This window comes from Ascaphus truei, chromosome 3 (assembly GCF_040206685.1).
Source record: "Ascaphus truei isolate aAscTru1 chromosome 3, aAscTru1.hap1, whole genome shotgun sequence".
In the NCBI taxonomy this organism is placed as follows: Eukaryota; Metazoa; Chordata; class Amphibia; order Anura; family Ascaphidae; genus Ascaphus; species Ascaphus truei.
Window position 1 is genome coordinate 274,432,283 of NC_134485.1, and position 25,992 is coordinate 274,458,274.

General features: G+C 41.5%; 1 protein-coding gene across 1 annotated transcript in view; it reads left to right on the forward strand.

The window, feature by feature from the left end:
- Positions 1–25,992, forward strand: part of UGGT2 (UDP-glucose glycoprotein glucosyltransferase 2) — a 248,351-nt gene that overhangs the window by 58,677 nt on the left and 163,682 nt on the right. Inside the window, exons 11-15 of the mRNA XM_075590844.1 lie at positions 4,152–4,243; positions 10,997–11,147; positions 14,696–14,815; positions 21,050–21,135; positions 25,519–25,654. Coding sequence (XP_075446959.1) covers positions 4,152–4,243; positions 10,997–11,147; positions 14,696–14,815; positions 21,050–21,135; positions 25,519–25,654 — 585 coding nt within the window. The remainder of the gene's footprint in view (positions 1–4,151; positions 4,244–10,996; positions 11,148–14,695; positions 14,816–21,049; positions 21,136–25,518; positions 25,655–25,992) is intronic.

Sequence of the window (25,992 nt, forward strand, 5' to 3'; positions counted from 1 at the left end):
TTAGAACAGTAATTTATTGTAATTTATTTAGATTTGTAAATTTTTATTTGTGTATAAATACGATTTGAATTATTCATTCATGCAATATACTTTTTTCACTTCACATTGGTTTTTTTTCTTTATGTATGTATGTATGTAGCATTGGGCACCCCTGTCTTTTGTTGTATACATTTGCCACGCCCAGTAGCACTCTTTTTGACATAAATATATATATATATTCATGATGTGGCGGGTGTGGGAGTTTGAGCTAGCTGTGAAGAATGTGTGTTAATATATATATATATTTATATATTTATAAAATGTTTTACCAGGAAGTAATACATTCAGAGTTACATCTCGTTTTCAAGTATGTCCTGGGCATAGAGTTAAGACAATAATACATGGTTACAAATACAATTACATAAATGAACAGGGTATGCATTATATTCAAGACATTGCATGCACAGTTAAAGAGAAAAAAAAATATATATATATATACACCATACGATACCGGTTGCAACACGACATCAAGGGACAGCACGCAGGTAAGTAAATCATACATTTCCTATATTTGATAGAAGACACAAAACCCGACGTTTCGGTCCCCCAGTGGGACCTTTCTCAAGGTGGTCACATCAGTTACCATAGTCCATGAGACCATCCATGCCACACTGTGATAGTAAAATGGCAAAAGGGTAAACGCCCCGGGGCGTTTGTTTTTTGCTGACTCCCCTGCGGATGGACCCATCAATAGGAAGATCTTTACCCTTTGGACATTTTACTATCACAGTGTGGCATGGATGGTCTCATGGACTATGGTAACTGATGTGAACTGTTAACCATTGTTGATCCCACACTAACTGTCTCTTTTTGGTACTGTGCCTGGTTTGCCTTGATTATACCAACTGCATTTACGGTGTATGTATATAATATATGTATTTGACATCAGCATGTATTAGGCAATTTGGTGCATGTGTTATCTATGATTGCTGTGTGGTTTTATATTTACTAGGGATGAGGCCGGCCTTGTAGGTTCAAGGGGTTATTGTTAACCTCTTGTTCTACATATATTTTGTGCTTATAGGCTTTTTTCCCTTGCCTTGGGTATTAGGGGTCCATCAGTATCTTCATAGGGTATTTCCCCGGTCTGATACATATTCTATCACAGGAGGATGTCAGGGTTTGTGTTAATATTTTTTGTATTTTATGTTTGATTATTTGTGCTGTTAAATAAATCATAATTATCTTTGATATTTGTTCTGAGTATACTTGAGTGCTGAGTTGGGACGCTTTTCTTTTTCTTTTCATTGTTATATTACTTCTAGTCCCTAGCACCGTTAGTGGTTATTATATTACTAATTTAAGTACTCATTATTTGCTTATACTGTTGCAGGCAGTTTGTCTTGTTGTAACATGTCAAAAATGGTTATGGAAGCAAAAAGTGCTCATTTGCATGTCATTTCCCAGAATCCCTTGCTGCAGTGGAAGTGCTGTGTGCTGGGTGATAATGGTGAAAGGCGGGGTTGCAGACCTGCCTAAGACATGCAGATGAGCATACAGTTGTATTTACATTTGTGTATATATATATAGATAGATATCTATATATCTATATATATATATATCTATATATATATCTATATATATATATAGATATATTTCTATATAGATATATATATATATATATATATATATATATATATATATATATATATACAAATATAACTGTATGCTCATCTGCATGTCTTAGGCAGGTCTGCAACCCCGGCTTTCCCCATTATCACCCAGCATACAGCACTTCCACTGCAGCAAGGGATTCTGGGAAATGACATGCAAATGAGCACACACTGTCACTTTTTGCCTCAATAACCATTTTTAACATGGTTCCCTATAGGCTTAAGCTTGCTGCATGGTCACAGCTTTGAGCACAGCCAGGGTTAAGGTGCATACCCAGAAAACCACCCACAGACAGCTGTTTCGACCTTGATGGGTCTCATCAGTGTGGGGTTGATTTTACTGGGAATGCAAGAGAGGCTTATGGGATAGGCCAAACCATAATACTGAGTTAAGTTATGGTGAGTAAAAAAAGTGACAAAAACCCTCCACAGGGTATATATATATATATATATATATATATATATATATATATATATATATATATATATATATATATACACATACACATACACACACACATATATACATACACACACATATATACACAGTTCTGGTGGGTAAAAAAGGAAACAAGAAACCTCCACCGTATTGCATATAGCAAATAAAAAGATCACTTGTGAGCACATTCACATGTCTTAGGCAGGTCTGCAACCCTGCCTTTCACCATTATCCCCAGCATACAGTGCTTCCACTGCAGCAAGGGATTCTGGGAAATGACGTTCAAATGAGCACACAATGTGTAACCTTTTGTCTTAAAACCATTGTTACATGGAGCCCATATAAGCTAATGCTCGCTGATAACACAGCTTTAAAGCGCAGCATGGGAATCAGATGCAAAGCGAGAGAAACCGTTCACAGACATGTTTCAACCTTAATGGGTATCATCAGTGTGAAGTTGGTTGTACTGCTGGCTTTCCAATTGTGTGCGCATTTGCATGTCATTTCCCAGAATCCCTTGCTGCAGTGGAAGCACTGTATGCTGGGGATAATGGTGAAAGGCAGGGTTGCAGAGCTGCCTAAGACATGTGAATGTGCTCACAAGTGATCTTTTTATTAGAGACAGAGAGAGAGAGACTTGTAAAATAGTGACGTTCCATTCTACCCGGCGCTCATCGTGCATGCGGTCTGCTTCCGGAGGACACCGGGAGAGGTTGTGCGCTTTCTGAGCTCCTGCTGGAGGGTGGCCAGAGGTGCCAGGATCACACGTGGGAGAGAGGCGTGTGAGCAGAACAGCGGAGTCCAGCGTCTGGTGCATGAGTATAACTCATAACATGCTCTTTATACTATTTTGTTTGTGAGTTTTTATTGCTGGACTTTTTATTGGAAAATTAAATTGTATTTTAACATATTGCACTAGGATCGGGCGCTCTCTTTTTTTTTTTTTTTTTTTTTATCTACTGGGAGGTCGTTGTTTCCATGCAGAGAGCTGCCAGCATCCTGAATAGTGGGCCATTATCTATTTTTTGATTCCATTACAAACAGGACTATCCACTTATGGTTTTTTGGACTCTATATTCACAAAATACTGGGTTTTTTTCAAATAAGATCCATATATTTTTTATTCATTTTTATAATTATATATTCATTTTTTTAGTCACTAGCAATATATTGGTCATTTATATTTATTTATAGGATTTTTATTTACAATCATATTTGATGATCCATCATGTTTAGTTGCTATATCATTTGTTGAATACCCATTCATATTGGTGACCCACAGATTAGGGGTTTAGATAAATACACACACAACACGCTATTGCAGTTTGATATAGATACCAAAAGGCGCAGGTGTGTGTGTGTGTGTGTGTGTGTGTGTGTGTGTGTGTATAGATATATATCTATATCTATATTCACACTGATACACATAGACACTCTTTCTTCACTTGCTTTCAGTAACCTTTTGACACCTCTAGCCATAAAACACATCCACACCGGGGGGAAGGAACAGCACAGATAACATTCCAAGAGACACTGTTTTTAAGTATACCTTTTGCTTCATTCATTGTAACATCGCCGGAAGAAGAGATCAGTGTATCTCGAAAGCTCGCACAAATAAAAGCATTTCGTTAGCCACAGAACGGTATCATCTATTTATTTTTTGATTTTATATATATATATATATATATATATATATATATATATATATAATATAAATATACTGTATATATATTTATATACATACATACATACATACATACCCAAGACACCTTTAACTTTTTAATCACAGTTTTTTTTTCTTGTGTTTATACTTAAGTGGGTTAAGCATCCTCTATTATTTTTCAATTGGTTTTATAATGTCTTAGATGTTATACTTATTCTGTATAAATGTCTAATTTAACAGCGTTCACTGTTCAACAGGCTAAACCTGCATACTCCTAACACCTCTACGATAACTGGAACTACTGCCTGATGTGTTTCATAAAAAAAGTGTTCTGCCAATGCATATGAATGTTATAACTTTCTTCCTCCCCCCTCCCCTCTCTCCCCCCTATTAATAGCATCTATCGGAGACATTTGGAATTCACCCTGGAGATGCAAGTTTATTTATAAATGGGCTTCATATTGATTTGGATGTTCATAATTCATTCAGGTAATACTTATTGTAATCAGGTTGCAGCTTGCATTTTTGTCAATGGCACCTGCAATGCTTTATAGCTGTTTCAGCAGCTTTTCCAACTACCCAGCCACTGTTTTTAATGAAATTTTCCATCTACAATGCTTTTACATTATTATTTTATATTATATTATTTTTTTCACTGCACCAGACTCAAGTATCATGATTTGCCAAGATGCACTTGAATTATGGCTTATTAAGCACTTTTTGAGGGTGACTGTGCATTGGCAAAAGCCCTATTGGATATGGCTAATAGCATTTTTGCCCTTTCAAATATACAGTACAGTGCAATAAAATACAAATTACATTAATAAATGTTTTACTTACTGTCACGGGAGACCAGTGCTTATCACACAAAAATACCTGGATCCTTTGATTGAACAAAACGTGAGATAAAATAAATTGTAATTTATTCACACAAGAAACACACACAGCTTGATTTACAAAATAACACGAAATAACACTTACGGGAATGAGGTAAAACAAAATAAATGGTTTCCAGAACGAAAGTCCACGAAATACAGTCTCTAGGTATCAATTCCCAGGAGCGGGATTGATACGCAAACACGAGACGCAAAACTGTCTTTGGCTAGGGGCGCTGCTTGCAGCCCCTGTTTCTCCGCCGAAAGAAGTATCTTCATTCTGCCCTTGCAGAATTCGTTTACAAGTCCTTAGTTCTAACTAACTTTCGTAGCGGGGTACAATCCTTGGTTATGATGGAATCATCTCTGTACCGCACACTATACCTTCCGATGGATCACAGAAGAACACAGTTGAACACCCGCCCATACGGGCTTATAACACCCTCCCAAGCCTATCTGGGTAATACACAGCAAATCTTGGTGTGGGAAGCAAATTCCCACCCAATGGCAAGCTTGCTAACAGTTCCTGCAGCCGGGCAAAGGGCTTCACGGTATGCCAAGGGTCATGCGCTAACCTCACACTTAACCCGCTTAGCAAACCTGACCAAGCCTCCTTGCACGTCAGCAGAATGTCTACCTTTCTCCAGGATGCCTGGACATCTGCTAGGCAAACTGTTTATATACAGTTCCTGAAATTTAGCACTTTCCCCAGGTCGGTATCTTTTGAAGGCCCAGACTTTTGCAGACACTCTGCAGTCAGCGCCACAGGGAGTCTCAGTAGTCCGGATTTACATTATGCATGACTCATTCCTGTTAGGGCTGACCATAAATGACAATAGTGAATGCTTAATGTATCTGCTGTCCTGCCTGGCTGAAATGTAAAGGTCCCGGTTCCTATAACTTTAAAATACTAAACTCAGAGCTACTTCTCATTTATACCTTTAAATAAATGTTAGAGTTTCATAACTATACCTGATTACATGTCTACCCCCTAGCACTCTGCATATCAAAAATTAGAAAGCTAGGACCTTCCTATCAAAAGTTAGCTAGTTAATTATGTGTGGGCTGTGATGTGGTTTGTGGTTTAACTGTTCCCCGGTCTGCGGTTTGAGGCCGGGATGCAATGTTGCAATGGCCGGACTCAGTCGATAACCGCAGACGTACTTTACCAAGTGGCCTTAATTGAATGATGACACCACATTATACAATGTTGCGATCCGACATCTTTTCATGACCGCAGACCACTTAACCAATTTAGCTCGCGGTTAACTCTTCCCTTGCTTGTTTGCGGTTTACACAGTGATACAGTGTAATACCGGGCCCGACCACATAACCACAGGCATTTAATCCATTGCCACTGTGGTCATCTATGCCCTCAACGTGGGCACAAATAGCCTCACGGGCAACCAATGGGCACATTATAAAAACAATCACCACAACTTATTTTGGAGCTATTTAACTGAGAGCACAGCATCCCTTGTTGTTTGTTGCCATGTTTGAAGTAGCCAAGTATAAAGTAGCATACAGTGCTGGAGTTCAAAAGGGAATTCAAAAGGAGTGGACAGCACCTACTGGCCCTGATTCCTAAATTTGATCTCCGCTGGAGAGGAGGATAGTATCTATCCCAGACTGCACATCTTGGCACTTTGTTATTGCTGTGATGCCGCCTTTACTATTTATATTTGCTATGGCATCACTTCTTTTCAAATTATGCACTTCTCTCTAGCCTCATGTCTCCAACTATTCATATATCTCCATCTCTCCTTCCTTCGCCACTTCTTAGTTCACATGAACCCCTTTCTTACCTGCATCCTCTGACACTACACAGCTATACACTCTGCACTAAAACACACCCCTACAAATCATCCTCACACATTCTTTCTATCCATGCTGCTCCTCCTCATTTCTAGAGATCACTCCCAATTCTGGTCTCTGCCTTATTCCTATATGCTCTCATCCTTGCCTGCCAAATGCTACTTCTACTCCTTCTGGTGTCGACCCCCCCAACCTCATACCCATCCCCTGCCAACCTCCCTCTCTCACATTCTCCTGTGCCCTTTGGAATAATCGCACACCATTCTAAATGGTTCATCTCTGTGCATGACTTCTTTCTCTCACTCTCTGCTTCTCTTTGCTATAACTGAGACCTGGCTCACTCACTCAGTCTGGCTCTGCTCTGGAAGCTGCCCTCTCTTATGGTGGCCTTTCTTTCTCCCACACTCCATGCCCTGATGGCATTGGGGGAAGCGTGGGGCTCCTGCTCTCTATCTACTGATACCGAACCCTTCCTATTACTCCCTCTCTTGCTTTTCCCTCCTTTGATGCTCAAACTGTCCATATCTTCTCTCCTCTCCCTGGCTGTCATCTATCATCCACTCATCCTCCTTCTGCCTTTCTCTCTCACTTTGAATCTTGGCTCTCTTTCTTTCTCTCCTCCGACTCCCCTGTTCTCCTTGGGGACGTCAACTGCCACATTGATGACCCATTTCTCCCTTGGGCTTCGCGCTTTCTCTCTCTAACCTTTTCTTTTGGCCTTCAACAGTGGACTGCAGCCAGCACCCACAAAGATGTCCACTACCTAGACCTGGTTTTCACTAAAAACAGTTCTCTCTCTGATTTCTCCATTTCCTCCTTTCCCCTCATCTCATTTTCTCTCTCTCGCTTCTCCCCTTTTCCATCTCCATCTACCCCTCGTTTCTGCAGAAACCTGTGCTCTATTAACCTTCCAGCTTTTGATTCCACTTTACGCTCCTCCCTCTCCTCTCTGAGTTCTGCTACAGACCCTGACAACCTGGTCAGGAACTACAACTCTCCTCTCTTGATCTACATGTCCTGCTTTCTCTCTGCCATCCTCATCCTTGTAACCCCCAGACCCTGAAAAAATTCCCGCATGCTGCATTCCTGCACTCGTTCCTCTGAACGCCTCTGGAGGAAGTCTCACATTCTAGCAAACTTCCTTCACTACAAATGTATGCTATCCTGTTTCAACTCTGCCCTCTCTCAGGCTAAACCAACCTACTTTCTTCACTAATTAACACGCACAAGTTTAACCCACGCCAACTCTTCTCGGTCTTTGACTCTCTATTCAAACCACCCTCAGCTGCCTCTTCTTCTTCCTCCATCTCACCTCAGAACTTTGCTGACTATTTTAAGGAAAAGGGGGAATCCATACATCAGAACATCCCCCTATGTTTCCCCCTTCCTTCCTATACCGCTTCCTAGCTCTCCTCCTGCCTTCCTTGACTCTTGTTCCGCTGTCTCAGAGGAGCATGTGTCACTGCTGATCTCCTCTCCCTCTACCACTTGCCTTCTTGACCCCATTACCTCCCATCTCCTAAAACCTCTTGTTCCTACTATAACCCCTACGCTCACACACATTTTTAACTCCTCACCCTACTCTGGTACCTTTCCCTCCTCCTTCAAACATGCAACAGTTATACCATTACTCAAAAAACAGCAAACGTGACCCTACCTGTCTTTCTAACTATCGACCTGTCTCCCTCCTGCCTTTTGCCTTTAAACTCCTTGAACGTCTTGTATTCTCTCGCTTGCTCCACTTTCTCAATACCCATTCTCTCCTAGACCCTCTACAATCTGGCTTCCGCACTGCTCACTCCACGGAAACAGCCCTCACTAGAATAACCAATGACCTCCATGCTGCCAAAGAAAAAGGTCATTACACTCTGCTCATATTACATGACCTCTCTACAGCATTTGACACCGTGGACCACCCTCTTCTCTTTCACATTCTCCATACTCTTGGTTTTCGTAACAAAGCTCTATCCTGGATCTCCTCTTACCTCTCTCATCGTACTTTCAGTGTCTCTTCTGCTAACAGCTCCTCCTCTATCGATCTCTCTGTGGGGGTGCCGCAGGGCTCTGTCCTGGGACCGCCTCTTTTTTTTCTCTGTACACACTTTCTCTTGGTGACCTAATCCCATCACTTGGATTTAAATATCACCTCTATGCTGACGATGGACAAATTTACTTTTCAACCCCCGACCTTACACCTGCTGTACAGACCAAAATTTCTGAATGTCTCACTGCGATATCATCCTGGATGGCCCTCCGCCGACTTAAACTTAACTTGGCAAATATAGAGCTCCTCATACTTCCTACCAAACCCGGCCCTACAACCTCCTTCCACATTACTGTTGGAAGTACTATCATTCAACCAATGCCCAAGCCTGCTGCCTAGGGGTCACACTCGACTCCTCTCTCACATTCTCCTCTCGCATTCAAAACATATCTAAATCCTGTCGCTTTTCCCTCCGCAATATTACAAAGATACACCCTTTCCTCTGTTGCTCGACTGCTAAAACTCTGACTCAGTCCCTCATTCTCTCCTGTCTGATTACTGTAACCTCCTGCTGTCCGGCCTTCTTGCCTCTCACCTGTCTCCCCTACAATCTATCCTAAACGCTGCTGCCAGAATCACTCTACTCTTTCCTATATCTGTCTCGGCATCTTCCCTGCTGAAATCCCTCTCCTGACTTCCTATCAAATCCCGTAACACACACACACACACACACACACACTCAATTCTCCTCCTCACTTTTAAAGCTTTACACTCTTCTGCCCCTCCCTACATCTCAGCCCTAATTTCTCACTATGCACCATCCCGACTTTTGCGTTCTGCTCATGGATGTCTTCTCTCTACCCCCTTTGTATCTAAAGCCCTCTACCACCTTTAACCTCTCTCACTGACTGCCCCACACCTCTGGAATGCCCTTCCCCTCAATACCCGACTAGCAACCTCTCTATCCACCTTTAAGACCCACCTTAAGACACACTTGCTTAAAAAAGCATATGAGTAGCACCGTGGCCAATACTGGGCACCTGATACATAAAGCTTTGCTCCCTGCAGACGCACTTACCAGAATGCCCTCCTACTGTCTCTGTACATTCTTCCTACCTACCAATTAGACTGTGAGCTCTTTGTAGCAGGGACTCCTCTCCCGATATGTTACTTTTGTCTGAAGAACTTATTCTCATGATCTGTTATTTGTATTATTTGTTATTTATATGATTGGCATGTGTATTACTACTGTGAAGCGCTATGTACATTAATGGCGCTATATAAATAAAGACATACATACATACAATTAAATAAAATACACATTACAATAAAAACAAACACAAGCACCTATGTATAAATATATACAGTGTTTATACTGTATGTATTCACACACGTATGTATGTATGTACTACACACACACACACACACACACACACACACACACACACACACACACACACGTGTGTATGTAGTACATACATACATACACACATGTGTGTGTGTGAATACATACAGTATAAACACTGTATATATTTATACATAGGTGCTTGTGTTTGTTTTTATTGTAATGTGTATTTTATTTAATTGTATGTATGTATGTCTTTATTTATATATATATTTATATATATACACACACACACACACACACACACACACACACACACACACACACACGTGTTTGTGCATATATTGTGCGTGTGCACACGTCCCAGCAGTTATTTTTTATTTATTTTTTTATGGTAGTGTTGAAATTTGCTTGACTTAAATGTAGATAGAAATGTAGATAAAAAAATAACACTAGATTTTTTTTCCAAGGATTCCATGCAATTTTACAGTATGTTTACTTGATGCATTTTATATAATAACTTTATTTCGTATTTTCTCTTAAGACTCAAAGCGCTTCACAGTTACAACATAGTGATGGGTACATAGGATTTTTACAGACTCAATTCCTGCCCAGATGAGTTTAAAATCTATGTTTTTAGTGTCTGAGGCACAGGCAGATAAAGTGAATCGCCAAAGTAACAATGAGCCGACAATGGGATTTGAACCAGGTTACCCCGCTTCTAACTCTGTGTTATCAGTGTCTTGAATCACTGAGCCTCTCCTTCACAATTATTAAAGCTCTTTGGTATGCTACTAACTGTTAAATTCAGTACAAGTTTGCTGTCATGGAATTTGACAACCTATCTTATCCCAGACATGGCAGTAAACTAACACTTGCACATAACACCACCTTAATTCACACTGGTCATCGTAAAGATGGTAATTGATGAAGGTGTAATATTTTTCCATGATACAGATTTTGTTCAATACACAAAGCATTTGGTATGTTCAAACATATGCCACAACCTGTTGACATTTATCTTGCAGTTTAATAAAATAAAATGTATCAAACTCTACTCGTGTATTTCTTAAAACTTAAGCTGTTCTAAAACTGTCTCATTTCTTTGTTTTACGTTTCCATGCTTCGTGATCTATTTTGGACACTATAACCATTAAAATGTTTAATGAAATTATAATAGGCAGTGCATTTATTATTTCTGTTTTTTTTCTCTTTCTACCAAGCATTTTAGAAACTCTTAAAACTGAAGGAAAGGCTCTCTATGGTCTTTCTGAACTGGGAATAAAGAATGAGGATCATAGCAAATATTTAAGATTACAGGTGCATCCAGGGGATGAAAGCTATGCCTTAGATATCCGGCATTCCTCAATAATTGTGAGTACACAAACTACAGTTCTAAAATGTCCTAATTTAAAAACATTGCATAATAGTATTGTAACAAAATGTTGGTCGTACCTTGTAAAAGTACGTAACTTTGAAGAAGTAGAACCAAATGACTTTCTCGTTAGTGTAAATATTTACAAATACGTACACACAATAGTCTATTAAAGGGCTATTCAACCTTCGTTATTCGTCTACAAATAATAGAGGGGGGGTATCATTTTAGAAAGTATTGGGGCAACATACATTGTATGTATACACACAGCAGGTGATGCTTTTTGCTCCAGGTTGACCACTGTACTAGGAATAGGAATTCGCCCTGCACTTGATGTACCGAAATCTAAGAGGGGTTAGGGAACTTTATGTAGACACACATCTGCTCCCAGTGGATTGCAATGGCGTAAAGCTGAAATGTATCTATCTTGGGTGCAAAAAATGGAACAGTTTGGAGTACAGGGGGCAGACAAGGAAGATTAAGGGAGCAGGGGCCAGAGCAGGTGACTTTCTATAAGGTTCAGAGAGCTACAGTGAAGGGGGATTATACCTACAGTAGCGGGCAGACTGGTAACAGAGAACGTACAGGCGGGAGTGAATGGTACAAAAAGAGAGCGCTATGGGGACAATAAATTTGAAACATGAGATTTAGAGTGTGTGATGTTAGACATTGGAGAAACGTGGTAAGGGTAATGCCCCCTCCTCCCTTTTTGGCATACTGTGCAACAATGCAAAGATAAAGCTTTTACCATGTCCAGTGTCTCATGGCAAAAATCCACAAAGACCTGTTAATTAACATACAGAGAATTTACCTCAATCTTACCAATCTGAGAATCAAATAGCGCACATGAGGAAACATTTTGGCTTTGTAAAAAAGCCATAAGGTGGCCGATCACACCATGATTGGTCAAAGACTCCCATTGACTTTAATCTGAGTTTGCAGATGATCAGTCGAATCGGTTGCTTTGCAGCCTTTTTCAATAAGCCCCTTAGGCCTCGGCCATGTTCCTTGCTTGCTGGCGGAAGCGCGCTAACGCGCGCTCCCGCTCAGCACTGAGCCCCTACAGCCGCAATTAGAGCGGCTTTAGTAGGGGCTCACCTGCGCTTCCGCGCACTTGCAGAAGCGCAAGTCTTAGGGGAATTTAACATTCCCCCGCTTGCCGGCGAGACAGGCCGGTCACGTGAGCGGTTCGCCCAATGAGGGCGAACCAGCTCCGTGACGTCACTGGCCCGCCCCCGGCCAGTGACGCGACCGCCCCCTGACGGCCTGCTGAGAGCGCTTGCGGTAAGCAACCGCAAGGCCAGGGAAAGCACCCGCTTTCCCTGAGCCTCAGCGCGCCTCAGCACGCCTCAGCACGCCAGCGGTAAGCGTGTCCGAGGCCTTACAATGGAGGAAATCTGGATTACTACTGTATTTGCACTTTCCATACTTTCGACTGGCCAAGGGTTAATCTCTGGTTTAATAACGGCACTGAAATAAAATACAGTGAGCATCAGCTTCAAACGTCACATTATACAGATCTTGCTGTCTCCATTGCTGCTGCCACCCATGGTCTTGGCTTCGGAGGTTTAACGCTGCGGGGGGTCCCATTCGGAGGCATGGACCCCCCCACAGCGCTATAGCAGCAGACACAGTTTCCAGCACCGCAGACTCTTGTTGCTTCGACCTTGAATACAGAGATGTGAATCTTGCTACATCTGCATGTAGAAATAAAAAATGGGTTACATGTGCATCAGTACAGATGTAACCAGACATACTGTTTTTGGGGTCACAATCGTGTGCGTTGGTGGTGCGATCTAGTTGCTGCGTGGATTGCAGCCCTCAAAACAGTAAGTGGCCCGGGAGGATGAACTTTGGGGGGGTCCATGTTTCTGAATGGGGCCCCCGCAGCGTAGGGCCGGTTTTAGAATTTTGGTGCCATAGGCACTTACGGTTTTGACGCCCTGGCGCCTCCCCTTGCAGCGTCCCAACCTCATGTAGCGATGCATTTCCATTCCAAGACAGCAGCCAGTGTGGAATAGCTGTGCAATGAGGGACAGTAGTAGTCTCTCCAGACCGGGTCCGATGGTATGTGAGGCAGTGGGAAGCAGTTTCCAGCCTCTTGATATAGATGGCCAAATATGGATATCTACGTCATAAGGGGGAATACTTCAGGACCATATTTGGGCATCTACATCAAGGGACAAGGGACTGGGCACAGATCAGAGACTTGCACTGGGCTGGCTTGATGGTGGTTCCATTGGTGTCCCTACACCGAGCTCCCCGCTTACAGAAGCCCCGTGCGCCGCCCTCCCCCTTCCCCCCCCCCAAGTTGGGGGGGCAATAACACCTCCTGTTTTTCAGTAATAAAACATGCATTACAAGAATGAAATATTTTTATGCATATAATTCCTTCAAGAACAGAGTATTAATTAGACACAAAACATAATACTGTACTTGATATGAGAAGCATCTTCTTTTACTATGTGCATCCTTTTAGCTTTAGTTTAGTATTTAAATAAAGATGGTAAATATTTGCTGGTAATTATTCTTTGTGTGCAAGCACAATAAATCATTGTTTGATTCTGTACCTTTTATGCATGTTTTAGTGAAAAGCAGTTGATTATGAGTCCACAATGACAAATGACATGTGTCCTTTTAATGAAGTAACAAATAAATAAAACATTTAAAAAAGCTAAATTGAAAAAACCAAGATGTTAAATTGCCATCTTATTAGTATGCATAAAAGCTGGCAATATTGAAACATGTTTAAATGCATTATTTAATGCTGTATCATTTACAATGCTGCAAAACAATTGTTTGATTACATCTATTTTTTATGTTGATTTTACTGAAACAAATTTTGCTTAAACATCCGAATATATTTTTAACCTGCTCCAGATTGTTCCTGGAGCAACTATTTTTTTAATTACTAGATAACTAGCTAAAGGGGCCTGTGTCAGATTCCTTTTCATTGCATGCACCTCCAGCAAGGAAAGGATTAAATGTACTTCTACCATTCCCTGCTTCTCCATGCTTATTGCTAGAATTCAGAGATTTTCATTTCAGGTCCCCTGGGGCTTGGTTTTACTCACATGCAAAAACAGGAATTGATTTCCAGCACTTGTGAGCAATTTCCAGTGCCCTTCTGAAAGTATTTATGTATCATTATATATCAACGAACGTGATGAAATGCTAAAAACATTTCAAAATCCTGTTTAGTAAGAGTGTTTTTATCATGGTATCCTTATATTTTCTTCTTTTGTTGTATAAAAGTTTCCAAGCTGATTTCATAAGCCTGTATGTTCAAATTTGTGTGCGCCTGTTTAAAGCAAGCATATCGAACACTTCAGTACTGTAATTTGGGCCATGCAGAGTGTTTTGCACACCATACTTTATATCAGACGTTCGCTTTCTCTCTCAAAGAAAGGTATCATGATATGCTTTATTTAAAAATGTTGTTGCACCCGAAAGGCTAGTAGCACTACTCAATATGTGAAATGTATTTTGTGCTTGCAATATTTTCATTTGTTTTTACTAAAGTACTTGCACTAAATGTAATTTGCAGTGGATCAATGACATTGAGACTGATCACATGTATTCCACATGGCCATCAAGTGTCCAGGAGCTGCTGAGACCTGCGTTCCCTGGAGTCATACGTCAGATTAGACACAATTTTTTCAATTTGGTGAGTGTGCGTTTGCCTAACATGCTATGTATGCTGTATACTAGGTTAAGCTATTCTATATAACATGTGTTTGAGGATGACATCCTTTCTGTGAATTGATGATCATTCAGAGGGCTACTGTGAGAATCATCCAGATAAATAGATTAGTAGTTGGTCACTTAACCAAAAATGCGGCATTCTCTTTGGAAGGAATTCTAATCTGACCTACAAAAAGATGAAGCTTCACTGTGCCTGCATCAGCACATGTTCATGTGTGTACAGATCAATCTCCTGCAGTAGTATTTACCCCTGTTGCTTTTATTAGTCGGACGTAGCTAGATAATCTAGTCTGCCTCCTTTTTGTTTTTGTTCTGTTGCAAGGGTTCAGATTAACAGAAAATGAAAAAATAAATAAAAATGTCCAAAATACTTACTGCCCCAGTTAAAGAGAAGTAAAAAAAAAAATCTCCAGGACATTTTGCTACAAGGACGAACCTTTAATAGCCATAATGTGTAGTTACAATACCGGTATATATGTGCAATATCAATCAAGAAGTAACCTTTTTTTTTTCTTTTTTTCTGTTCGGTTTTTATACCCTAGCATTAATATATAAAAACAAAGCATCTGTTGAGAACAACGCTATTGAATTGCTAATGAGATAAGCAGAAAATAAATACAATTAGTTGCTGCTGTTAGAAAGAAAATATGACAATGATTAATGGTGTAGAATAGGGTTGCAGAAAATAAATCACCATCTGCTTAAATCGCACCGTACGTTTTGCAACATCCACAAGAATGTCTTGTTTTTGGATGATCCACATGAACAAAAGAAAAGTTACATTGACCTTCTGGTAGGTCACTCCTGGGCTGCGGCACTTTATTAATCCCTTCTAGAGTGAATAATCTAGAAGGGATTAACGGTAATGATTTTCTAACACCACAGTGCTATAACACTGATATACCAGTTAAACAAGAAGATATGGAATGGACTACACGCAAATTGAAAAAATATATGAAAAACTGGTGTCATGGGGCGCCCCAAAAGTAACCTTGTAAATATACACAATATCAGGTTGTTCCAGCACTCCAATTGAAAATCTCAAAATGTATTAAAACATTTAAAATTGACAATAATCCATCAGGACCATATGAAGGGCCACGTGACGTCCGAGGCGCTAGGCCAGAATCTTCGTGGTGTGTTACCCATAAGGCAGAGGTATGACTTTGCCTTTTATGCAGTTATATATTGATGGATTTTTTTTGTAATGTTGGAATAAATGTATTGAGATTTCTTTCATTTGAGTGCTGGGACAAGCTGATCTTTTCTTTTCCATTTCATTAACTCTTCGTGCATGAAGGCTTTAACATACAGTAGAATGCTAGTGCTCCTTTAATGGGAGTATCCCTCTTAAAACCAACTCACAGTGTAGTATCTTCTTTAAAACACATTTAATCATCCTTAAAGCAAATATTTACTTATCATTTTTTTCCCCATTATTATTTTGAAAATGGTGTTGGAATAACTATTTTTGTGTTGACCCTTCTGAAGCAGTGATTTCAGTTTACCATGTTTGCAGACTAGCTTTGAAAATGATTTCAAAATACTGACGATTCATTCGAATCCTAGGAGGACAGCAGCACCGTTAATGAAGTCCTTGTGGCAATAAGCTTCAAATGAGAAAACTGCTAAGCTTTATGGGGATAAGAGGAAATGGCAATGGATCAGGGAATTGTTGTAGCTTGAAGGGGTAAATAATGCTTTGTCGCTTAAGAATGCCTTGGCACAGGAGTTAAAATTCCATTGCTGACGTAAATGATGCAGCCTATAAGGGGAGAAGTTGGCATGGCATGCTTCAGTGCTGGAAGATATTTCAACCATACTGATACATAATCTAGTAAAACCAATGAAGGGGTTTGAGAATCAGAAATTGATGTGATCATTATTAAAAGTGCACACTGTTCTTCCGCCCCGCCCCCTCCTAAAGGAAATGAGGCCTAGTACTGTTGCATTTTTTGTTTCGTAAATAAAGTTTATGTAATTTGCTTCATTTTAATAATATAGCGGCTATAAGCTATACATTTAATTTTGAACTTGCAAATAGCCAAGTTAGTATCCGAATGTATCCGTGTGAGATGCATAACTTATTTTCCCTGTGCTTCACCAACTGCCATGTTCAAGTAGGGAAAAGTTTGTTCTGGAAAACATTGTCTTGGATGACAAACACACGGAGTTCGGTGCCCAAAATTTGACTGTTTTCTTCTCATTTCCATTTTATTTAATTATGATGTAGCCAGTTCTCCAGGCACTGGAATATATGTTGTTTGTTTATCATTAAACAAACATTACGCGGGACACTCTCAGGTACAGCTATAGCCCTTATCAACGTATACGCCCCGAACGAAAACCAGATAGTGTTCCTGAACAAAATCCTGGAAGAAATAGACCCAGAATACTTACCCTCTATGATAGTGGGAGGCGATCTAAACATGACACTCAATCCGACCGAGGATAAATCCTTGGACCCGGGTCGCTCGCACACACCCCAAACTCTGAACAAAGGGAAGAAATTTAGAGAAATCCTCAAGGACTTCTCACTGGTAGACATATGGAGAACCCAACACCAGGGACAGAGAGACTATACATTCTTCTCGACACCTCACCGGTCCTACTCACGCATTGATTACTTCCTAGGAACCAAAAATGTTCTAGAGGCATCCACAGACTCAGATATAGGCCCAACAACATGGTCTGACCACGCGCCCATTACCTTAACCTTATCGGTCCCATTTGTGAAGTACTCCTCTTATAATTGGAGACTAAATGACTCATTACTAAACTGCCCCGAAGTGGAGTCAAAAATTAAAAAAGCCCTCAAGGAATACTTCACAAATAACTGTGGATCAGTCTCATCGCCTGCAATCCTATGGGAAGCCCATAAAGCGACGATCAGGGGAAATTTTATCTCAATCGCCGCCCATAGGAAAAAAATTAATGCTAAGATAGTAAAAGACCTGACGGAGAAAATAACCAAATTAGAAATAGAACACAAAAAAAACCCATCCAAAAGACTCTACAAGGTACTGTCCGCCACCAGAAACGAGCTAAAAAGCATCCAACTAGAAAAAGTTGAAAAGGCTCTTAAATGGACTAAACAAAGATTCTATGATAAGGGCAATAAAGCGGACAGACTCTTGGCCTCTAAATTAAGAGGTATACAAAAGAGATCCCAGATCACATCGATCAGGAGTGGGTCCGGTGAGATGTTATATAGCGAGAAGAAAATAGCGGAACAATTCACCAAATACTACACCAAACTTTATAATTTGAAAACCCAGAGGGGAACCTCGGAGACGATGAGATCAGAGGCAATTTCGCTATACCTCAGCGACTGCGAGCTTCCCACATTGACAGAAGAGGAAAATTCCTCCCTCAATGCCAAAATAACTAAAGAAGAATTGATTTCCGCAGTAAAGTCCTCTAAGGTGTCAAAAACACCAGGCCCTGATGGCTTCTCCAATGCATACTATAAGAAGTTCATCCCAATACTGAATAGGCATTTACTAAACCTATTCAAATCATTTCTGGAAGGGAATCCAATCCCCCCATCTATGTCATCGGCAAACCTTGCCATTATTCATAAAGAAGGGAAGGACCCGGCGCAATGCGGGAGTTACAGACCCATATCGCTCCTAAACAATGATCTTAAACTATACAGTAAGATCTTGGCCAACAGATTGAACCCTATATTACCCAGACTAATTGACACCGATCAAGTGGGTTTTGTCTTGGGGCGTCAGGCATCAGACAATACCCGGAAAATTTTCAATATTATTGAACATGTCCACCTCACAAACTCCAGGGCAATGCTCTTGAGCCTAGACGCAGAGAAGGCATTCGACAGAATAGATTGGCTATTCCTAACCAAAACATTAGAGAAATTTGGTTTCAGAAATACATTTCTGGAGGGAGTCAAAGCCCTATACCAAAACCCGTCGGCAATAGTCAGACTCCCGGGAGGAAACTCAGAGAGATTTCAAATAAAAAATGGTACCAGACAGGGATGCCCCTTGTCCCCCCTCCTTTTTGCTCTCACCATAGAACCACTGGCGGCTAAAATACGAAATAATATTAATATCAAAGGCGTAGCAATTGGAAACACAGACTACAAAATCTCCTTATTTGCCGATGATATTATTCTGACGTTAACCCAACCACAAACTTCCCTCCCCAACCTCCAAAGGGAGCTAGAAGACTTTGGCAGTATCTCAGGATACAAGATTAATAGTGAAAAATCGGAGTCCCTTAATCTCAGCCTCACAGAGCCAGAAGTGAAATTACTTAAAATAAATTTTGCATATAAGTGGAGCCCTTCATACATCAAATACCTGGGAGTGAATGTATCGAAGGATTACCAATCACTATATCGGCACAACTACCCAGCTCTCTTTGACAAAATCAAAAAGGATTTGAGAAAATGGGAAGACTACCAGATATCATGGATCGGTAGAATGATATCCGTTAAAATGAATATTCTTCCTAGACTATTATACTATTTTCAGACTCTACCGATCCATGTCCCCGGCTCAGAAATTAAAAATATCCAAAACAGGCTATTCCATTTTATCTGGCAAGGAAAAAGACCCAGAGTAGCCAGGTCAGTGCTATTGTCACCACGAGGGAGAGGGGGCATGGGAGTTCCTGACATCAACAAATATTACCAGGCCGCTCAACTAAAACAAGCAGCATTGTGGAATTCGGATCCAAAGTTTCGGTGCTGGCTTAAAATAGAAACACACTATTCTGAGGTGCCTTCTCTGCCGGCCTGCCTCTGGAGTATGAACAGAGAGGACATGCCTCCACAAAAATTCAAACTAAGAACAACTAGACATACCTGGGGGATCTGGTTGAAGACTAAGCTCAAGTACAAACTCTCGACTCCTGGCACACAACTAACGCCATTCACTGACAACCCCACCTTCCCACCGGGCTGTAGATCGAGACATTACGACCAATTAAAGAAGAAAGGGATCAAAATAGTGTCTGATGTCCTATCCCTAGGGAGCCTCCTGAGTTTTCAGGATCTGCGCGCCAGACATAAGACCCAGGAGCTGGATGTATTTAAATACCTCCAAATCAGACACTTTGTCCAAAAACTGTCCCCGAACCCAGAGTTCCCATCGCATACCCAATTTGAGAGCCTATGTAAACCAGACTCAGACCAGAGGGGACTCATATCAAAAATTTACTCGATGCTAGGGCCCAAGGAAACCCCAACGGAGCATGACTATATGCTGAAGTGGGCAGCTGACTTAAACACGCCCATTGAGAAGGAAGACTGGAAAGAAATATGGGAGGCAGCCTCCGCAACATCCATAAGCACAACCATAAAAGAGAACATCTATAAGATACTCTTCAACTGGTACCTCACTCCGGTGAGAATACACAAAATCTACCCACTGGCATCAGATCTTTGTTGGAGAGGCTGTGGTCAAAGGGGGGACATGGCACACATTTGGTGGCTGTGTCCAGAAATTAAGAAATACTGGACTATGGTCCAAAATTTAATAAAAGAGGTTACAACCCGCGAGCTCCCTATTGAACCACTGACCTACCTGCTGGGAAGACCGATCGAGGAAATCGGCCGACCAGTAAGGAAATTAGTCTCCTTTATTCTTACAGCGGCTAGATGTGAAGTTGCGGCCTCGTGGAAGAAGGTTTGCCCCCCCTCTAAGGGAATGATTAAAAAAAGAATTAACGAGGTGATGCAGATGGAGAAGCTCACTGCCTTTCTAAAACAGAGATCTAACCCATTTTATGAGATATGGGAACCTTGGTTAACGCTACAGGACAATACTATCCTCCAACACGCTAACATCCCAAACTAATGACAGACTACTGTCACGGGTAAAGTCAAAAACAACAAGCTGAGGGCCGATCGCCGGGGGCAAAAGTCCACCAACCTCACACCCCTCTCCCTCCCCCCCCTCTTTCCCTCTCCTCTCCTCTTCCTTACTAGCTATAGCCTCCCCCTCCTTGGGAGACCCCATTTTCTGGGCATTTCAATATGCCCACCTCCCAGAAAAGTTAGAAAATGTTGTATTGCATTGGGTTGTAAAATAACCACATGTATGTCTGTATTCATGTAATTACCCAATAAAAACAATTTGAAAAAAAAAAAAAAAACATTACGCGGGCTGTTTGTCTGAAAAGGAAATTGTTCTTGGATATTAATTGCCTCTTACATTTTACGTAGGTTTTTTTCGTCGATCCTATTCAAGATTATGCTGTTGATTATTTGAAGCTTGCTGAATTATTCTATCGGCACAATGTTCCTTTAAGGTACTGTATGTGCACTAGCAAGTTTACCAATGATAAAAAATAGAGCTAACCATTTTTAGAAAAACAAAATACTATTATGACAATGCTACTACAGTATTAGACCCAAAGTAGAATAATGCGCATTCATCTAAAATGTGTGTGTATCTCTGTATCTCTCTGTGTGCGTGCGCATCGGTGCGTGCGCATAGGAAGGAGCCCTGAGTTGGCTCTGAAACGGATATCTCTGGATATGTATTAAATAAAAAATGTTATCTACTCCCAAGCTGTCTTCTTCCCTGGACGTGTGTGTGTGTGTGTGTTTAAATCATTAGGTTTGCTGCTAGTATGGTGTGCCTGCTCCCTTGATTTTTTGATATACAGTATTGCTTTTTAAGTACTGTAGCAGCACCCTACTGTATCTAGATTACTTTCATCATTGTGTTCCCTGACTTACACACACACACACACACACACACACACACACACACACACACACACACACACACACACACACACACACACACACACACACACACACACACACACACACTGCTGATCTTTAGGTTCCAATTATATTTAAAATGGTGTGTATGCCTCTCTCATGCAGACACTCTCTCTCATGCAGACCCTCTCTCTCTCTCTCTCTCTCTCTCTCTCTCTCTCTCTCTCTCTCATATGCAGACTCTCTCTCATGCAGACTCTCTCTCTCATGCAGACTCTCTCTCTCATGCAGACTCTCTCTCTCATGCAGACTCTCTCTCTCATGCAGACACTATCTCTCTCATGCAGACACACACACACTCTCTCTCATGCAGACACACACACTCTCTCTCATGCAGACACACACACACTCTCTCTCATGCTGACTCTCTCTCTATCTCATGCAGACACACTCTCTCATATGCAGGCACACTCTCTCATGCAGATTCTCTCGCTCTCTCATTCAGACACACACTCTCTCTCTCTTTCAGACAAACACTCGCTCATTCAGACACACACTCGCTCATTCAGACACACACTCGCTCATTCAGACACACACTCGCTCATTCAGACACACACTCGCTCATTCAGACACACACTCGCTCATTCAGACACACACTCGCTCATTCAGACACACACTCGCTCATTCAAACACACACACACACTCGCTCATTCAGGCACACACATTCGCTCATTCAAACACACACACTTGCTCATTCAGGCACACACACTCGCTCATTCAGGCACACACACTCGCTCATTCAGGCACACACACTCGCTCATTCAGGCACACATACACTCGCTCATTCAAACACACACACTCGCTCATTCAGGCACACACACTCGCTCATTCAGGCACACACACTCGCTCATTCAGGCACACACACTCGCTCATTCAGGCACACACACTCGCTCATTCAGGCACACACACTCGCTCATTCAGGGTCACACACTCGCCCATTCAGGCACACACACTCGCCCATTCAGGCACACACACTCGCCCATTCAGGCACACACACTCACCAATTCGCACGCCCTCATTCACTCATTCGCACATGCACTCATTCACTCATTTGCACATGCACTCATTCAATCATTAGTACATACACTCATTCACTCATTCGCACATGCACTCATTCACTCATTCGCACATGCACTCATTCACTCATTCGCACATGCACTCATTCACTCATTCGCACATGCACTCATTCACTCATTCGCACATGCCCTCATTCACTCATTCACTCATTCGCACATGCACTCATTCACTCATTCGCACATGCCCTCATTCACTCATTCACTCATTCGCACATGCCCTCATTCACTCATTCGCACATGCCCTCATTCACTCATTCGCACATGCCCTCATTCACTCATTCACTCATTCGCACATGCCCTCATTCACTCATTCACTCATTCGCACATGCCCTCATTCACTCATTCACTCATTCGCACATGCCCTCATTCACTCATTCGTACATGCCCTCATTCACTCATTCACTCATTCGTACATGCCCTCATTCACTCATTCACTCATTCGCACATGCCCTCATTCACTCATTCGCACATGCCCTCATTCACTCATTCGTACATGCCCTCATTCACTCATTCGCACATGCCCTCATTCACTCATTCACTCATTCGCACATGCACTCATTCACTCATTCGCACATGCCCTCATTCACTCATTCGTACATGCCCTCATTCACTCATTCACTCATTCGCACATGCCCTCATTCACTCATTCGCACATGCCCTCATTCACTCATTCGCACATGCCCTCATTCACTCATTCGCACATGCCCTCATTCACTCATTCACTCATTCGCACATGCCCTCATTCACTCATTCACTCATTCGCACATGCCCTCATTCACTCATTCGCACATGCCCTCATTCACTCATTCGCACATGCCCTCATTCACTCATTCACTCATTCGCACATGCCCTCATTCACTCATTCACTCATTCGCACATGCCCTCATTCACTCATTCACTCATTCGCACATGCCCTCATTCACTCATTCGTACATGCCCTCATTCACTCATTCACTCATTCGTACATGCCCTCATTCACTCATTCACTCATTCGCACATGCCCTCATTCACTCATTCGCACATGCCCTCATTCACTCATTCGTACATGCCCTCATTCACTCATTCGCACATGCCCTCATTCACTCATGCCCACATTCGCACATGCCCTCATTCGCACATGCCCGCATTCGCATGCACTCGCACCTATTCGCACGCACTCGCACCTATTCGCACGCACTCGCACCTGTTCGCACGCACTCGCACCTATTCGCACGCACTCGCACCTATTCGCACGCACTCGCACCTATTCGCACGCACTCACACCTATTCGCACGCACTCGCACCTATTCGCACGCACTCGCACCTATTCGCACATGCACGCACACAGATATGCACACACAGATACACATGCACGCATGCACACACGCACACACAGATACACATGCACGCACGCACACACAGATACACATGCACGCACGCACACACAGATACACATGCACGCACGCACACACAGATACACATGCACGCACGCACACACAGATACACATGCACGCACGCACACACAGATACACATGCACGCACGCACACACAGATACACATGCACGCACACACAGATACACATGCACGCACGCACACACAGATACACATGCACGCACGCACACACAGATACACACGCACGCACGCACAGATACACATGCATGCACGCACAGATACACATGCACGCACGCACGCACAGATACACATGCACGCACGCACATGAGTAAAACAGCAACCAAAAACATTGCACTCCAGAAGAAACAAAAGTTGTTCGAAGTTTCGGTGTCACAGAGACCATAGGGAACAACTTCGATTGTAAGCTCTTTGGGGCGGGGACTCCTTTTCATAGTGTTCATTTTATGTCTGAGGCGCATATTCCCATTGTGTTATTTGACATCATGTGTATTACTGCTGTGAAGCGCTATGTACATGGATGATGCTATTTACATAAAGATATACATACATTCCTAAAAGCATACACAATGCTATCCAGCACTCAATGGAAATAAGGACGAGATTGCAATCCCTCGATGATTAAGAAAATATGTAATTTGCTCAATGTTATTACATACAGTGCTGATCGTATAGAACAGATGTAGCCAATGTCCTTGCAATCCGTGGCGCTACAGTCCTTTCCCCTTTTGGTGCACGGCTATTTCATGATGATGTCCGCTTCAGCCGCTGGCTACATCTGTACACACAACTCTGCTTCCAAGCCTTTGTCATTACCCAACACGCTTAACTATTAAGTGTACTGCTAAAGTTTAAATGTATAAGAAAGGAAACCTCTTAAATATGTTCAAGCCATCTATATTTGTATTTTTGTATTTGTAACCATGTATTATTTGTCATCTTAACGCTGTGCCCAGGACATACTAGAAAACGAGAGGTAACTCTCAATGTATTACTTCCCGGTAAAAACATTTTATAAATAAATAAATACAAATTTGTTCAAATATCTTCAATTACCACTGTTAAATTGAATATTTAACATTCTAGACTTTTTGGAAAGATGAAATCGAGGTAGCTGATTGAAATTATTATTATTATTTTTAAGAAGACTAAAGTAAAATGATCTGGATGTGATTTCAGTTATTTTATATGAATGTTGCAAACAAATACAATTGGGGTGCAGACTGCATTATTAAAACTATTATTTGTACGAGGTCTGGTGCTGACGGTTTGTAATACTGGTATCATCTTTTAACTTTGTAATACTGGTATCATCTTTTAACTTTGTAATACTGGTATCATCTTTTAACTTTGTAATACTGGTATCATCTTTTAACTTTGTAATACTGGTATCATCTTTTAACTTTCTAACTGTATTTGTAAACTATTTTTTTGTAGGATTGGATTTGTTTTTGTACTGAATTCTGACGACGACAGTGAGGCAAATGAAGACCCAGGAGCAGCTTTGTGGCGAGCATTTAACTATATTGCAGAAGAGTCTGACATGGCTCAAGCATTTTCCTCCATAATTAACGTTAGTATTGACGGAATGAAAAATGTTACTTTCATTGGCATTTTCATTGCCTTTACTGTTTTAAGATCTTGAGTGACTCCCTTGTACCAAAGGCAGATAGTATCCTTTATTTTATGTATTGGCTGATGAAAAAGCGCTACATGCTGTAGTTACCAAAGAATGACACATCTGAGGTATTTAATTATTTACGTTTGTACACCAAAAAAAGACGGTACAAATATAGTGTCTCCTTTACCCACTGTTTTGTTTCAATGTAAAAAATAATTGATTTGTTGCTGTTCCGCGTGTTTAATATTGGAGTATCACAAAGATACTTCCACTATCGCAAGTTACCTCAC